Source organism: Delphinus delphis, chromosome 7, assembly GCF_949987515.2.
Source record: "Delphinus delphis chromosome 7, mDelDel1.2, whole genome shotgun sequence".
NCBI classification, from domain to species: Eukaryota; Metazoa; Chordata; class Mammalia; order Artiodactyla; family Delphinidae; genus Delphinus; species Delphinus delphis.
This window is the reverse complement of record NC_082689.1, coordinates 11326409-11343769: the sequence shown is the minus strand read 5'-3', so window position 1 is coordinate 11343769 and position 17361 is coordinate 11326409. Positions and strand designations below refer to the sequence as shown.

Sequence of the window (17361 nt, the reverse complement as noted above, 5' to 3'; positions counted from 1 at the left end):
TCTAAGTTTTTCATTATTATAAAAAACACATTGTTTAGCTGTTAGATTCAGCCATGCTCATTTGCAATATTATCTCTTTACAAAAACTACCTAGAAGTAGAATTGCCTGCAGAGGATTTAAGTGGCTCACTCACTTTGTTGGTGACATATTATAATCTTTCTCCATCTTTTGGACGTGCTTTTTGTTCTTACCACTTAGCATTCCCTTTCCTGCATACCAACCACTTCTTATTCTTATCTTATCCTCTATAAAAATCTTATCCAGCATCTGTTTTGCCTTAAAAAAAGTCTTTTGAGTTATTTCGTTTTACTTACATATTTTAACTTTAGGGAAGCCTGGAGTTTTGCTCTTAGGTTGGTGACCAGTTGGGAAATACCAGTTGGTCTTTTTCACTGGGTATGAGGTGCATTTATGCTATGATTTTTACGTTTTTATCATTTCTTAAGTTTTAATATGTGTTTTAAAATGGCAGCCTCCTAATAAAATATGAGTATCTTCAATGTATTTGGTGATCATGTCCTTCTTTTTATACACTCGAGTTTTCTTTTTTTAAATATGCTATGGTGTGACATCGTTGTAAACTCAAAAAGCAACCAAAAGATTTAATGTAATTAAGCCATCTTTGTATCATTATTTTAGGTTCACATAACTGATGAATCACTTATCACTATTTTAAATCTGAATTTTCCAAATGTATCATGTATCCTGCATCTCTGTCTGCTTTACTGTAACTAAATATTTAGTGCTCTTAATTCAGAGTTTCCTTTAATAGAGGCACTTTACTATTCCTGAGGTCACTCAAAGGCTATTGTGTACAAATTTATCATTGTACAAAGCGTTTTTGGAAATTCCTGGATACCCTTTAATAAATTGCTTGAAGTTGGGTGAAATAAACACTGGTAGAATTTAAAATCTGATTTCTAAATGAGTTTTCTTTAAAGTAAGTTGTGAGACATAGAAACTTTCATAAAATTCTTAAATTCATTTATCATATTTTTCATTTATAATTTTCATATTCATTAACATATATTGTTCCTTACCATTTACAGCTCAGAATTCTGCAAATGCAGATTTTGCAAACTTTGATGCATTTGGACAGTCTAGTGGTTCGAGTAATTTTGGAGGTTTCCCCACAGCAAGCCACTCTTCTTTTCAGCCCCAATCTACAGGTAGAGCTCTCCAGCATTATGCTTAAATGTTTACTTCAAAAAATAAAAAACTCTCTAGAGGTAGTTTTGGAACATTACTCTAAACTTAAATTCTGTGATTATCTGGTTCTAAATTAGTTCTGTCTTACAAAGCTCTGGGGAAACCTGAAATCTTTATATTTTTCTTTGTTCGTTTTTCTGAACGCTAGTATTTTGTCTAATTCACATCTATTTTCCTTTTCCTGCACATGAATCTTCCTTAAATTTCTTAGGCACAGAGGTATTAAAGTACTAAAAGTTTTTTAGGTTCACAAAACACATTACGATTTAAGCTCTGAATAAAGGAAGCTAGTTGATTGCTTGCTTCCATAGAACTAAAAACGTTAAGTAATTTTCAGGGCAACAAGCTTCAGAAAATAAATAATATTAGTTGAGTAGATTATTTAACAGTCATTTTAATAAACTTTAAATAGTTTTCTGTGCAGGAATTGGTCTTTAAAAATTGAATACTCTCCCATAAACTGTATTGTTTTCAGAAACTCATTGAACCTTTGTTTAGATCTTTGGCTGATTATTTTTCGTTCAGCTTTTAACTCTGTATTGTCTTAAAGCCTTTTCTTTCAATTTTCTTTCTTTTTTTTCTTTAAATTTCATCATTTACGTAATATCTGGCTGTCCAGCATTTAGAATGCTTTCATCTAGCTGCAGTTTTGGTGAATTTACTTCAGCTTTTCCTCTCCAGGCTTCCAACAGTAAGTTCTGTTGTCACGTAGGCATCTTTTACTAATTTGTATGTTTTGTGCTATATTTTTTAGGTTTTTCAATTATAGAATGTTAATCATCTTTTAACGATAATCCTTCAGAAAGTCTCACTTTTACTCTCTCCACTATTGCTAAACTCAGAGAACATAGTAGTATACCATAACAGAGTTAGTTGATTTAATAATTCAGTTTTTATTAATTTGAAATAAATTTCTTCATACAGATTTTGAAAGCTCAGTATGTACTTTGTTCATCAGCTCCTTGTAACAGATCACAGTCTTTTAAATACAAACATTACTTAGTTTTAATCGAAAACAACTAGAGTTTAATTCCTGAAAGAAATATATTTGTTTTAGAATGCATAAAAAACTGATTGATGGAAAGTGTTTGTGGTTTTTTAAAAAATAGGGTGTAACCTTTGTTTCTGAAATACCTATAAGTGTGCTTTGCTCTCACTTTAATATATAAGTATCTATATCTATCTACTATCTTGATTGCTAAGACTAATGTTTAGGCATAAAGAATCAACATCAAAAGTGTAGCACCAACAGTGTAGAATGAATATATACTGGTTTCAGTATTTTAGTAGTACCTTAGGGAGTTCTCTAGAATACAGAACAGTCTTTAAAATCTTAACAGGATAAAGTTGATGTAATAATTTTTTCCTTGAGCTATATATTAGGGCATAATTTTACTGAAGACATTGTGGTGTTGTGTGTACATTAAATTATTATGTGGAATTAAGTAATAGCTCTTCAAGTAAAATAAGTCTAAAGCTCAAAAACCACCTTTTAAGAAATTTGGATCAAAGTAGTACATTGTAAACATTTTAAATCTCTACCCTGGGATTTGTTTCAACCAGATCTCTGTTGGAACTACAAAACTTCTGTAGTGTAAGATATTTTGCATCTTGCCTACAGAGTTTGTTTAGGGAGAATTGGTAAAAGGTCATAGTATACATAGCTGAATGTTCTATGAAGTAACTGAGTTTCAAATTAGGTAGCATGGAGACGCTCTCCTGTGAATTATTTTCTTCATTCCAGGATAGAAAATTACACACAGAAACTTGTTGCCCTGTATGTTGCCAGGGCCTTTGAAAATCTAGTTTTGTAAATTATGGAAAGTCACGTGTAGATAATAAAAGTTGAATGCCATTTGCCAGTTTTTAATTTTAAGAATTTAGGATTGTTTATAGAACACTTAATTTAGGAAGAAATGATCATATAACCTTTATCAAAGGATATTGGGAAAAATCTAGCAATTTCAAGTTTTCTGTCTGTTCTGTTACAGGTGGAAGTGCTGGATCAGTAAATGCTAATTTTGCTCATTTTGATAACTTCCCCAAATCCTCCAGTGCTGATTTTGGAACCTTCAATACTTCCCAGAGTCATCAAACAGCATCAGCTGTTAGTAAAGTTTCAGCGAACAAAGCTGGTCTACAGACTACAGACAAATATGCGGCACTTGCTAATTTAGACAATATCTTCAGTGCCGGGCAAGGTATCAACCTTTAAACAGACGAATACAAATTTGTATATTAAACAGTCCTCTAAATTTGGTTGTATTTATTAAAATCTGAGGATGTGCTTTTCTTAGTTGTATAGATGTTTAGTTTAAACTAAATGTTCATGACTATTTGGCACATTTTGGATCTGAAATAACTACACAATGGGAGGCCTAGAAACTATTTGTAAACGTCTAGATTTAAAAGAAAATAATTGACAAAAATTTAATTTTTTCTTAGAAACCATGCTTTATTGTTCTAAGGCCATAAAGGGCCAAGAAATCCTATTAATAGAGATGACTAGAGGATTATTTGGTAGGTTCTGTGATATATTTGTTTTGAACTATGTTCTATTAATATTTTTGTATTTATTTAAAGAAACAAGATATTTACAGTGTATTTTTATAACTAGTTTTGGTCTTAAGGCTAGTATTTTTGCCTCTCAAAGTGCGTAGTGTAGTGGGGGAACAGCAGGGGTCTACTTTCAGACTGGATTCTGCATCCTAATCTCTGAGCCTGATTTCTCATCTACCCTCCGAAACGAGGGCAATAGTAATAGCATTGAACTTAAAAAGTTGTATTATATGTATTATTGCATGGGAGGCATTTAGAACAGTGCCCGGCACATCGTAAGTGCTCTGTGAATGTTTTCTCTTACTACTATCTCTAATTCTTTCATGAACAACCCTGGGAAAATGATATTATTAATAGACTCTTCACATAGTTCAAGCATTTTATGAGTGTATATGTTCACTTGAATGAGATGTCCCCGTCTTGCAGATTTAATGTAGCACTTTGAGAATTTCTTCTTTATGTGTAATCTAGACATGTTATTGGTACTGGGTCTTAGTTTTTGTTACAGAAACAGTATGCTGTCTTTATCAGAGTGGTATGTATAGCACTAATCTTGTCCAATATTTTCTGGATTATTTATTGGATAAGACTCTAGAATCATGTCCATTTATTTGCTAAGCTCCAGATCGGTTTTAAATTTACATGTGTTTCATGGCAAATGTGGTTGTAAGTTGAAAGCATTAAGTTAAGCATCAGTTAAAAGTTTTGATTTAGTATGTTTTTGTTTGTTCACAGGTGGTGATCAGGGTAGTGGGTTTGGGACCACAGGTAAAGCTCCTGTTGGTTCTGTGGTTTCAGTTCCCAGTCAGTCAAGTGCATCTTCAGACAAGTATGCAGCCCTGGCAGAACTGGACAGCGTTTTCAGCTCCGCGGCCACCTCCAGTAACGCATATTCTTCCACAAGTAATGCTAGCAGGTAGCTTGTCTTAGTCTGTGTTCCTGCTTTGTGTTTTATCTCTTAAACTTTTTTGCAACGCTGAATAATAATGCTGTTAAGTAATGACCATTTGGGGCTTAAAGATTCCTGAATATTTTTGTAAGTTTGAGGAACCTGTGTTTAAATTTTCTAATTAAAATATAATCCTTGAGTTAAGTGCCATAGTTTTATTTTTTTATTTAATCGAAGGCTTTGTTACTTTTTTCCCTTGAACACTAAAATGTGATTTAGAGTATATACACATCTTGAAATGGATAGTCATATACAAATTTAATTGTACTCAGCAGAGACTCCATTTACAGAATTATTTGCTTTTAATGTACAGTTCTCAGTCATGAAGATTAAACACTTAAAGTAGCATGTTATAGCCTTAGTTGTAAATAAGCAGTTTTAGAAATGTTTGCACCAGAACCCAAGACCAATTCTGTATCTCTTTTGTCATACTGGTATTTATAAACAGACATATCTGTTACTGTGTTCAGATAGATCGGGTGTAAGAAATTCTTGGCAGCAGAAAGTCTACTGCATTTTAACAGTGTTCGGTCTTTAAAAACTCTTCTAGTTTTGACTTTTTCATCTTTGGGTCAAGGAAGCAGACCTAGAAGTACAGGTGGCTTACCTGTACAGTGTCTTACCCATCTCTTAGTTTTCCATTCCTACAGATTGTCTCTTCTTTTTTGTTATCTGAGTAGCTTTTTATTTCCCTTTAGCACCTTTTCCAGAGAGAAATGGTAGGATTGTAACATTAACTAGTTTGGCTCACTCTTCAGTAACAAATTTTCTATATGGCAGATGGGAAAAATTGAATCCAAAGAATAAAATTTAGAGTATTTATATATTTTTTGCTTTATTAATGTTGTCTACATTACACATATATAATAGTGGACTATAGCAATGTGGTCGTAAAGTCTGGAAACATAGACAGGTATATGTAATGAAATGGTTTATTGGTATTACATTATAATCATAAGTGGTCCCCCAGAGTGTAACCCATGGAATGTTTGAAGTACCTGAGACCCATTCAAAAGGTCTGTGAGGTTAAAACCTAAATTCATAATAATTCTGAGGGGTTATTTGTGTTTTCAGTAATTGACATTTGTTTTGATGGTGCAAAAACTATGACAGGTAAAACTTGCTGGTGCCTTAGCATTGATTTACAGCTTTGGCACCAAGCCGTACAAATAGTCATCTAATAGTCATTATATTCCTTACCACCACACATTCAGTTTTATTCAGGAATATTTTTGATGCAGTTTTTATTATGAATATGCTGTATGAAGCAGTAAAGGAATTTAAGTCTTGACCTTTAAATATGTCTTCTTAATTTTCTGTGTGTTGAAGTAAGGTATGCATCAGGTAGTTCTGCTATGTACTGAAGTATAAAGCTGTCTTGAGTAAAATCAGTTTGTGTGGTTGTTTGAGTTGTGGAATAAACCAGCCACTTGTTTTATGGAACACCATTTTTTCTTGAAAGTATGATTGATAGACAAACAGTGGTTTTTCAGATTTCGATATTTGGTAGACATTTTCTCAAAAATGAAATTTTAAGTCTGTCACTTTAAGGAAAATAACTACTTAAAATACATACTCTCAAGCAAATAGTAGAATTTTGGAAAATTTAGGGGCCACCGTGGGCTTAAAATTAAACTTCCCATTACTTTTCTGATGAGCTGGATGGTGATATTAATGATTGTAATTTTTTTATTTTGCATAGGGAAATATGTTGACATTTTGAAGATTTGCATCAACTATTTTCCAAATGATATAAAGTTAGTAAAAGATTCATTTAAAGTGTAAGATAGACTAGTGGATGTTACTTTACATAAAAGTCCATTGATATGGTTTCAAATTCCATATTGCAACTAACCTTTAGGAAACTATCCCTGGTGTTTTTTGTATGATGTCAAGGAAAATATCCACAGTTATCTGGAAAAGGTGTTAAAATTCTCCTGTTTTGTTCAACTATGTTACCATGTGAGGCCAGTTTTTCTTCATATGCATCAACCTAAACAACATATCACAAGAGATTGATCATATATTAAGCCAGCCATTAAAGAGATTTGTAAAAATATCAGTGTTACTCTTCTCATTAGGTTCCTTTTGTTTTAGAAAATATGGTTACTTATGAAAATGCTACTTAGGTTAGCATGTAATGGCTTTATTGTTATTTTTAAATGAATAAAATTATTTAAATTTGTTTTAATTGATGTACAATATATATTGGTAAATATAGCAACTTAAAGTTCTTTGGGGTTCTCAATAATTTTTTAGAATGTGAATGAGTTCTGAGACTTAAAAGTTTGAGAACTGATGTGATACATGATATGTTCAATATTATTTGTTTCCATATTTTATGGCAACCTTGTAGATAGATTACCGTTGCTTTTTTCCCCCCTCAAAACATGAACTCTTTCAATACTTGTTTTCAGTAATGTTTTTGGAACAGTGCCAGTGGGTGCTTCTGCACAGACACAGCCTGCTTCTTCAAGTGTGCCTGCTCCATTTGGAGGTACGTGTTTCTGGTATATATATATATATACTGGTTTTTATAAAGAACCCTAATACATATTGTATCGCATTTTCGTAGGGATACCAGAAGACAATCAAAGCACCAGTTTATTATCAGAAAGCTCTAGTTTTCTATCTTCAGAAATATATGAACAAATACTTTAAATAATTGAATACAAATGCGTTAGGATTTTATAGTGTATTTTATAATTTTTTAAAGCTACACCTTCCACAAATCCATTTGTTGCTGCTGCTGGTCCTTCTGTGGCATCTTCTACAAATCCATTTCAGACCAATGCCAGAGGAGCAACAGGTAAGAAATAAATATAAATTATAGAACAGTAAGCTTTGGAAAAGGTATATATTGCAAAGACACCATGTGAAGAGCATCAGAAAATAAGGTTCCTTTCTTACTGAAGTGACTGTAAAGTGGATTAGTTTTGTCCGTAAAGACATATAGTAGCTGAAAGTTTATAAAATCCTTCAATTTAATATTTGAAAATGGACCAGAGAAGTTATCTATCACCCACCACTCAAAGCTTTCGTTTTTCAGGTGCAGAAGCCCAAGCATGGAGATGAGACTTAAAGCCTTAAAGCCCACAGCCAATATATGACAGAGATGGTACTTGAACATTGTAATTCTGACTTATTTGTTGGTCTGGTTTCACAATTATTGGTTATAACTCAATCTTAGTAGAAAAAAATGTGTAAGTTTTTTTGCTTTTTTCCTTTTCATGGGATTGCAAGGAATAGATGGCTATTATTAACATGAGATCTTAATAATGAGGTCTTTTTGTAGTACATATTTCTTTTAGGTGTTCACATTTTTTTAGGTTGTGGGAAACTGGTTTAATTTGTGGTATAACATTTGGGTATTTTCTCTTCTGATAATTTTTTAAAAATCCTCTTTATCGCTCCCCCTGTTTTTGGTTCACAGTGTAAGCCAGCTACATATTTCTTGTATTGTACCTCCTTGATTTTTGTCTTATTACCCTGAACACCAGAGTTATTTGCCAGTACCTTGGAATATTAGCAGGTGCATGTGGTATGGCCCAATACCCATTAAACTGAATTTGTCAGTTCTGTTTTTAGATTTAGATAATTTTACAACTAAAGCTTTGAACTTCAGTTATAGCCTTTGTTGATGTGATATTTTGAGAGAATAAGGTGTTTGTAACATCACAATAAATTTGCACCATTTAGAATTGGTAATTACTAGCATATCTTTTTGTCATTGGCAAGGTTTGAGAATATGTGATATTGGGAGTTTGAACCATAACTTTCCTTTTCATATAAATGTCTTCAGTCATAATCTGTTGATATCTCACACAGTAGATGTTTAATAACTTTGAATTTTGCACATAATTTGATTTTTAAAAATTGTTTATTTTAATCCAAATATACATAATCAGTGATTGTTTCAAATTTCTGTTGTGTTTTGGACAAAATATTTATACATCACTTGTGATATATGTAATATTTCTGTTTCTAAGCATATTATTTTGACTTCGTGGAATGAATTTATAAAATGTCTCATGACACAGGGTTTTCTACGTTTTCTCATTTAGTCCTCTTAACTCTCATCAAATAAATGTTTTAATCACTCTTTGACAGCTGAGGTAACTGAGGCTCAGAAAAGTTAAGTGCGTATGTTTTGGGTACAGCCAGATTTGTGTTCAAATGCTGATTTAGATTTACTTGCTAGGTAATCCTAAAAATGCTTTCTGTATATTATTTTTTTAATGAATGGAGGAAAAGTGATAGGAAGATATATTATTTGCAAGATACCGTTGAGATGTTTATAGCTATTATAACCCCATTTGACAACTGAAGGATGGAAACTCAAGTTATACCTTGACCAAGGTTATGTTGATGTAACTCCTCAGAACCTTATTGTTGTCCTTTTCTGTAAAATGTGAACACTATTCTCTGGCAGGGATGTTGTGAGAATTAGATGATGGAAATCACCATGCATGGTCTTTGCATTATTGTGTATACTTGGTAAATCATTTCTATTATTTTCCTTTCATGACTGTACCTCCATACTGGTTCTGTTATTAGAGCTAAGGGCCCACCCCCCCGCCCCAATTATTTGGAGTATGAAAGTCCTTTAAAGTTAAGGTTCTACATGGGATGTGAAATAATATAAAGTGTACAAAGTATGTTCAGATGATATAATTTTAATATTAGCCTAAGCAAAATTTATTGAAAGGTAAACCTACTGTGTCCACAAATTTTTATTTCAAGGTAAAAAATTTTTTCCCCTTATAAACCATTTTGATTTAGCACATTGATCATCTTTACTAGGTTATTATTGAATTGACTAAGTCAAAGTAAATGTTAACTATATAACATGTTTCTGCTGAAGCTGAAATATAAATAACACTTTGACAAATACACTGTGCTTAGGTATTTCCAGTGTTTTCATACCATCAAAATTAATATTAGTTTTTTAGAAATATTTTGTGTTCTTAAATATATTAGTATTGTTAAATTCCATTTGAGGTAGCTTTTGAAAGAGGGTATTGATAATAGTTCAATGTGAACTATTTAAAAAGTTTTACTGATGTATTTCATTCTTAAAATACACATTTTAGTAATAACTTTTTTCCTGCATTTACAAAGCTTTTGGGCTTTCTTTTACCATGTTATATAGAAACCTTCAGTAGACTAGCCAATGTGGCCTAAGACCTTTTTTATTTTAGGATTCTATAATTAGCATTCTTTTTCCAGAGCACTTGAGCCCTTAAATCTAATTAATAAAGTTAATATAATTTTCGGTTATTAGGAAATTCTCTTATAACTCTTAAATCTCTCCTTTGTCCCTGAATGAGTACCTTTATTTTCTAATATTCATTTAATGAAAAAATGATTTTAAAAGATTCCCCCCCCCCACCCCACCTTAAGGGTCCAAAATTAATCAATGACTAATCTAGTGTTAGTACCCAGAGTGCTTCTAAACCAGCACTGTTTCCACTGGTTCCGCTCATTCCACTCATAGGAAAGTAAATGAAACATATATCCACACAAAAACTTGTATACAAATGTTCACAGCAGCATTATTCCTAATAGCCAAAAAGTGGAAACAACCCAGGTGTCCATCCACTGATGGATGAATAAACCAAATGTGGTATAGCCGTACAGTGGAATTTGTTTGATAATAAAAAGTAATGGCATGTACTGATACGTGGTACAACACGGATGAACCTAGAAAACATTAGGCTAAATAAAGGAAGTTAGTCACAGAGTGACATATAATGTATGATTCCATTTATAATCTGTCCAGAATGGGCAAATCTATAGAAAGTAGGTGGGGCAAAATGGAGAGCTGATAGGTATGGAATTTCTTTTAGTGAGGGGGGTATGAAATGTTCTGAAAGTAGATTGTGATGATGGTTGTACACCTGGTGAATAATGTTAAAAAAGAACACTAAATTCTACCTTTTAAGTGGACAAATTGTATGATATGTGAATTATATTATCAAAAAGTTGTTAAAACAAGTCTAAAATATTTTTATAGCAGCCCAGGACTAGGCATCATTGTTGCAGATTGAGGTACAGAAATTAATACTGGTTAACAATCACTGTGGACTAAAAGTCAGTTTTTGCCAAAGCCTATTTTGTAGAACATGTGTCCTGAGATGGTGTTATCAGTGCTTCATGGAAAGGGATTCTATGCCCAAATATATATGGGAAATGCTGAGTTAAACAAAATTTAACCAGTATTATTAATGCAGGATTTCTCAGAGCTTATAAAGTGCTCTAAGAAAGGAGATAAAGTGACCAAGCTTGTTTCAAAACCCTTCCCCCTCAATCAGCCTTTTGTTGAATTTAGAACACGCTGTAAACATCTTTTTAAGTTAGCAAGAAAAAATAACACTCCTTGGATATTGACCCTGTAGCACTTTTAATCACAGCAGCTTTGTAAAGTAGATATGTATTATACTATCCCTGTCCCTCCACCCCCTGTTTGCAAATGACGAAACTGAGGCTTAAAGAAGTTGTGGTATCCTGTAAGTAGAAAACTACAGAACCGAGACAGAACCACTCTAATCTCTCAGTCGCCTTGTTTCCCCAAATTTAGTTGGTGTTAAGTATGTTAATTTAAAATGCATGGCCATATATTTTAGAAACAACCCCACTCCAGATGGTTAAAACAGCGGTTCTGGTACTTAACAACCTAAATTTGTTTTCTGTTAATTACATTTATTTATATGTAACCTGTCTGACCTCAGTCATGCCAGGTAAGATCTGCACAAGATGTATTTTTCTTTTCTCTTTTTAGCCATCATATTTTAAACTGAAAGTGCTGCTCGCCTTTCTAATGAACTACATTGAATAATTTTTCCTGCATAATATTTAATTCACTTGAGTTATCATTAGGCTTTTCTAGTTAATGTATGGAGTCATAAATAAAACAATCAAACATTATTCAAGTGCTTTCTCCAAGATTTGAGTTTTATTTTATTTTTAGTTTTTTAGATTTGAATTTTTAGATGCTAAAGGTAGATGCTAGATCATTTTAGATGATCCTGTGAATAGCATTTTTGGATGTAAGTGGTGAGGCCTAGAAAGTCTTTTTATGGGTATTATTGTATCTTCACATGAAAAAAATGTTATTTGTTTAAAAGATGGATTTCCTAAATGTTTCTTCATTTGATATTTTGTTTTTCTGGTATTCTAATCTCCCCTTTATTTCAGACAGTGTAAATACTACTGTCATGAATATAGTTGAAATAAAAAGACTCTGTTGGATGTGTCTTTATTATGTATTCTTATGCTATCTACTTTGTAACAGTATATTCTAATTTTAGAACATTTTAATGAAACAAATTTACTTTTATTTTGCCAGTAGCTATTCATAAGTTAATTGACATTGGTCTCTTTATGGCTTTCCATAAGGCCTTTCTGGAGCAATGCATTCTCAAGTGTTTCCTCACGCTCATTTTGGTAGGTGGCCACAACTAATATCTAGATTTGTGTGGCAATTTGTCTACCTGCTTGTGGAAGCTTCTGCTGGTGTTCTGGATCCCTGCATGTGGAATTAAGTTTTTTCCATGTTTTAAAATGGAGTGGTCATGGATGTGTGGCATTGGGAATATATTATATTTAAAGTTACATGAAAATCTTCTGTGGCGTTTTAATACTGAAAAGCATATTGCTTACCTCCATGGTAACATTAGAATGTTAATGGCTTTCTCAATTATTTTTCTTAAGTTTGAATTCATAGTACTTTGAGTGACACACCTTTTCGATGCACCAAACCATTTTACCACATTATTCCATGGAGTTTGGTTTTGCTTAACTGTATCCAACTTTTGCTTTATACTGCTTTCTTAAAAAGTGATTTGTCAAAGTTATGTCAGTGCATTGTTGTCTGTTCTGAAACCCTCCTGTTTCCCTTGCAGTGTGCTTATTATTCTTTAATTCACTTGCTTCCCAGTGGCTTAGTTCCCCTTTTTTCTTATCAATAATAAAAAGTAATATTTAAAATTGGAAAATCTAATTAGGTTCATTGTGGAGAATTGCACTGTTGTAAAAACTAGGATTATGAGAATTATGTTGGGCAACATCCGTAACATGATTTTTAGTTTTTTTTTTAAATAAAAGATAATTATGTGTAGCACTTTTAGTATTAATTTCTTGTGCCTTAAATCAGCCATCAAGTTGGTAATTTTTTCTTAAAATCAGGAAATTCAGTGAGTTATGTTTTTTGATAGCATCATGCTGAAAATATTTCAGTATGTAATTTCTAGTGTTCTGTATTAAAAGCACCATTATTGGCTCTTATTTCACTTAGGCTTTTCCTACAACATATAGTTGGAAGGTTCCATTTTGAATCTTCACTAGCAAAAAGTAATATACTGTTCTGCTACTATGTGTGTTTATATAAATAATATAATAATATGATAATGTAATAATGTGAATTAGTTCATAAGTAATTCGTAAATGGGGGGAGTGATGGCAGCATACCATGTATATATATAGCTGTAGTTCACACACGCATTTCCCCAACTTGTGAATGAATGCTTTATTCCATCGAGTTATAGTGGCTGGACATGGCAAGCCATGGAGAAGTTATTGGACACAGTGTCATTCACCTTACATTCTTTGTCTCTTGTAAGAATGCTTATTTCACTTTCTGTTCAATTTTTATGTACTCTGCCCCAGTTTCTATAACTCATCAGTCCTAACCTAACCTTCCTTATACCCCTTGTCCAAAGCAGTGCTCATTTACTTTCCAAAAAAGGAATGGGAGTCCATATGTTTTCAGTTTAATTGTGTTAATGTTTTTATTAGGACCGCCCCCCGCCCCACCCCTTTTTTTTGCCTTGGGTTAGAAAGCTGCATAGGTTTTGAGTGGCCTGCCTGTGACCCCATTTCTCCTGTAAGTTTTATTTATAGTGAATTATTTTGCAGAGGTTTTAAATGTTTTTCCAGGAACACATATATTACATTATAGCAGACAATTCACTGGATACAATTAAATGTTTGACTATTTTACTGCATATAGCAAAACAAAACTTAAAAATGTATATACGAGTATACATGTGAATAGCATGATGATGGACTTTAAAAAGTAGACTGCTGTTTAGACTCTAACTGTATATAATTACTCTGAGAAGTTTTCTTGTGATTTCAAATGATAGCTTTATTAGTTTCATTCTGGTCATTGGTTTCAGGAGAACAAATATAGATTATGTTAAACTGGAGCTAAAACTTACTATTAAGTTTGTTGGGAGTTTTGGAGTTTAAAATACATCATACTGTTTTTAAGGTAAATGATGTCTGTTTCATAACGTTGAGAATGCGTATATATACGAAAACCTACCCTTCGTAAGTGACCAGCCTTTCTTTTCTCCTGCCAGCGGCGACCTTCGGCACGGCATCCATGAGCATGCCTGCGGGGTTTGGGACTCCCACGCCCTACAGTCTTCCCACCAGCTTTAGTGGCAGCTTCCAGCAGCCTGCCTTCCCAGCCCAAGCAGCTTTCCCTCAGCAGACAGCCTTTTCTCAACAGCCCAATGGTAAGAGCTAACATTTGGCTAGCTGTAGGTCCACTGCAGGTATCCTTTATGTCTCATAATATGAATGTTTGGACAAAAAGACTTACCTAGAGAATGCTGTAGCATTATCTGCTGAATGTTTACTACACAAATATAGAAAAGCCTTTGGTGATTTGGGCCACAGAAAATTGAGTGATTTCGTAGTTTTTGTGACCAGATTATAGGTTTAGGAGAAATCAGGGACTAAAGAGTACCTCTTCTTACTCAGAATCTCCAGTGTCTTTCTTATACCTTCTGTGTTATTAATATGCCTCTTGATTTTAAAAGGAAACTTTATAGACCTAGAGTGTTTTGTTTTGGAGAACTGTTTTTGTTCCATTTTGTGTACGTTTTTTGTTTTGGGGGTTTTTTGGTGACATAAACTCATTTTCTAAATAGGTGACTGTGTTGTGGTTGGAGTTTGTTACTTGTTTTCAGGAAAATTCACTAGAGACCAGTTTTTGTTTTTGGGGTGTTTTTTTGGGGTTTTGTTGTTTTTTGGTGGGGGGGAGCCCATTTCACTCATTTGCTAAAGTTTGAAATACCTGGATCACAGCCCTTCTCAAATAGTCACAAGCTTATCTCTTCATTAAATCCTTTGTCAGCAGTTTACGTAGCTGAGACAAACTGGAATTAACCATTTCTGGAGAGTCCATGTAAGTTCTTTAAGACATGCCAGTGGAAGTTTAACTGCTATTTGAAAGAGCATGAGACTCAACAGTTTAACATGGATTTTTTTTATTATTGTTGCTCTGGTAGGAATTTTTCTGAAACTCATTATGAAGCTTTATAAGCATCAGATTGTCTCAGAGGTATGGTTATAATTGGTGGGTTTTTTTAAACAAGGTGCAGGTTTTGCAGCATTTGGACAAACAAAGCCAGTGGTAACCCCTTTTGGTCAAGTTGCAGCTGCTGGAGTATCTAGTAATCCTTTTATGGTAAGTGAGATGCAATTTTAAGCACTTTCTAAGTTGTTGCATTGTTTTCAAATTGGGAAAAGCAGGATGTGATTCCTCCTAGATGCTCTTTGGTATTCTGCAAGATTATACAGATCCGAGGCAGCCATTGTGCACGATCCCTTTTTAAGAAAACACATTAAAGGGGGGGAAGTGGCGGGCTGGGGGTGTGGTGTGATGAATTGGTTGGGAGATTGGGATTGACATGTACACACTAATATGTATAAAATGGATAACTAATAAGAACCTGCTGTATAAAAAAATAAAATTCAAAAAAATACCCCAGAAAACACATTAATCAGTTGCAAATCAAAGCACTGACAGTTAATAAGCTATTTTAGACATGAAACTTGTCTGCTTTCTAGTCAAAATAATGCTTTATGAGAGGCTGTAGATTTAGTGAACAATGTGAAAAAGGAATCCTGGAGTCAGGTTTGGTTTGAATCATAAATGCATTTTCTTAGGGCCAGGTCCCTTCTTAGAATCTATTATGAGAATTATATGAAATAATGGATATAAATAGGCACAACACAGTGCCTGATACCTATCGCTTTATTACAGTATATTGCTAATAACAATAATGAATAAATATGATTGCCAATAATTATGAAATAATTCCTAATCTAAATACTATTTAATTAAATCTAGTTTAATTAAATAACATTAAATATGTTCATATTTTCTCCACACACTCTTATTTATTTATTTTGTCTTATGTTTTCCTTTAGACTGGTGCACCGACAGGACAATTTCCAACAGGAAGCTCATCAACCAATCCTTTCTTATAGCCTTATATAGACACTTTACTGGAAAGGACTTTTACATGGTCACATTACATCTCTCCGCCTCTTGCACTGTTGTCTTGTTTCACTGATTTTAGCTTTAAACACAAGAGAAGTCTTTAAAAAGCCTGCATTGTGTATTAAACACCAGGAAATATGTGCAAAACAGAGGGCTCCAGTAACAACTTTTAACCTGTGAATTGGCAAAAAAAGTAGCGGTATCATGTATATTAAAAATTGGCTAATATTAAGTTATTGCAGATACCACATTCATTATGCTGCAGTACTGTACATATTTTTCTTAGAAATTAGTTATTTGTGCATATCAGTATTTGTAACTTTAACACATTGTTATGTGAGAAATGTTACTGGGGAAATAGATCAGCCACTTTTAAGGTGCTGTCATATATCTTGGAATGAATGACCTGAACTCACTTTAACCATTGCTTCTGGAAAGTTACAGAGTCAGAATTGGAAGGTTTTATTCATTCTTGAATTTTTCCTTTCTAAAGAGCTCTTCTATTTATACATGCCTAAATTCTTTAAAAATGTAGAGGGATACCTGTCTGCAGAATAAAGCTGATCATGTTTTGCTACAGTTTGCAGGTGAAAAAAAATAAATACTAGAAAATATGCTATTGTTTTTGTGTTCTTGCTGCAATGCCTTTACCAAAGTGGCCTTAAATATCAGTAGTGAATTGAGAACATCTTGAATTCTTAAATTAGAATTTCAGAAGACTTCTAGTGACTAACTTTTATGTCTAAAAGAGAAAATTTTATAAAAAGGCCATGTAGAAAATTTATTAAAACTGCTATGTTCAGGAATATGTCAGTGGTAAAGCATTTAAATGTAGCTTGTTAGATTCACCGTAATCCTTCTGATTTCTTTGCAACTTCTTAATTTTGTGAAAATTTGTATATATGAAGAATTTGCATGTATGTGTATTTACAAATTTTTTAAAGTATCTTGAATTCTCAGACTGCAAAAGGCTTATTTTAACTATTGATTTTTTTTTTTTTTTTTTTAAATACTGTCTTTGAATGTATTGGAAGCAGACATGCATTAACTGTGACATGATTGCACCTCAGTTTTCTTTGTTTGGACAAACTGATATTAATAGGACATTTGTTTATGTTCATTTCTAGGGGGAAAGAAACTGGAACCCAGTGTTACCTTAAAGTTATAGAATACTTTGTTTAAAAAGGCAACAATACTAATGTTTAGTTATAACTTTATGTTAATATTCAAATGAACCTGTTTAAATATTTATATAATGCCTCATTCATCCAGCGATAATCTGGCAATCTCATCAAAACAGAACACAACTGAGAAACTTGTAATATTTTTTTTAAAAAAATGCCT

The 17361-nt window shown here is 32.9% G+C and overlaps 1 protein-coding gene across 9 annotated transcripts in view; it reads left to right on the top strand.

Annotated features, from left to right (window-relative positions):
• Window positions 1–16631, top strand: part of AGFG1 (ArfGAP with FG repeats 1) — a 71271-nt gene extending 54640 nt beyond the window's left edge. The window contains exons 6-14 of one of the 9 annotated variants that reach the window (XM_060015986.1): window positions 1051–1170; window positions 3202–3411; window positions 4505–4685; window positions 7136–7215; window positions 7435–7527; window positions 12117–12164; window positions 14084–14242; window positions 15113–15198; window positions 15945–16631. In XM_060015986.1, coding sequence (XP_059871969.1) covers window positions 1051–1170; window positions 3202–3411; window positions 4505–4685; window positions 7136–7215; window positions 7435–7527; window positions 12117–12164; window positions 14084–14242; window positions 15113–15198; window positions 15945–16004 — 1037 coding nt within the window. In that variant the 3' untranslated portion in view covers window positions 16005–16631. The other 8 variants (XM_060015985.1, XM_060015995.1, XM_060015990.1 and 5 more) reach the window with 8 other exon arrangements.
• The last annotated feature ends 730 nt before the right edge of the window (window positions 16632–17361 follow it).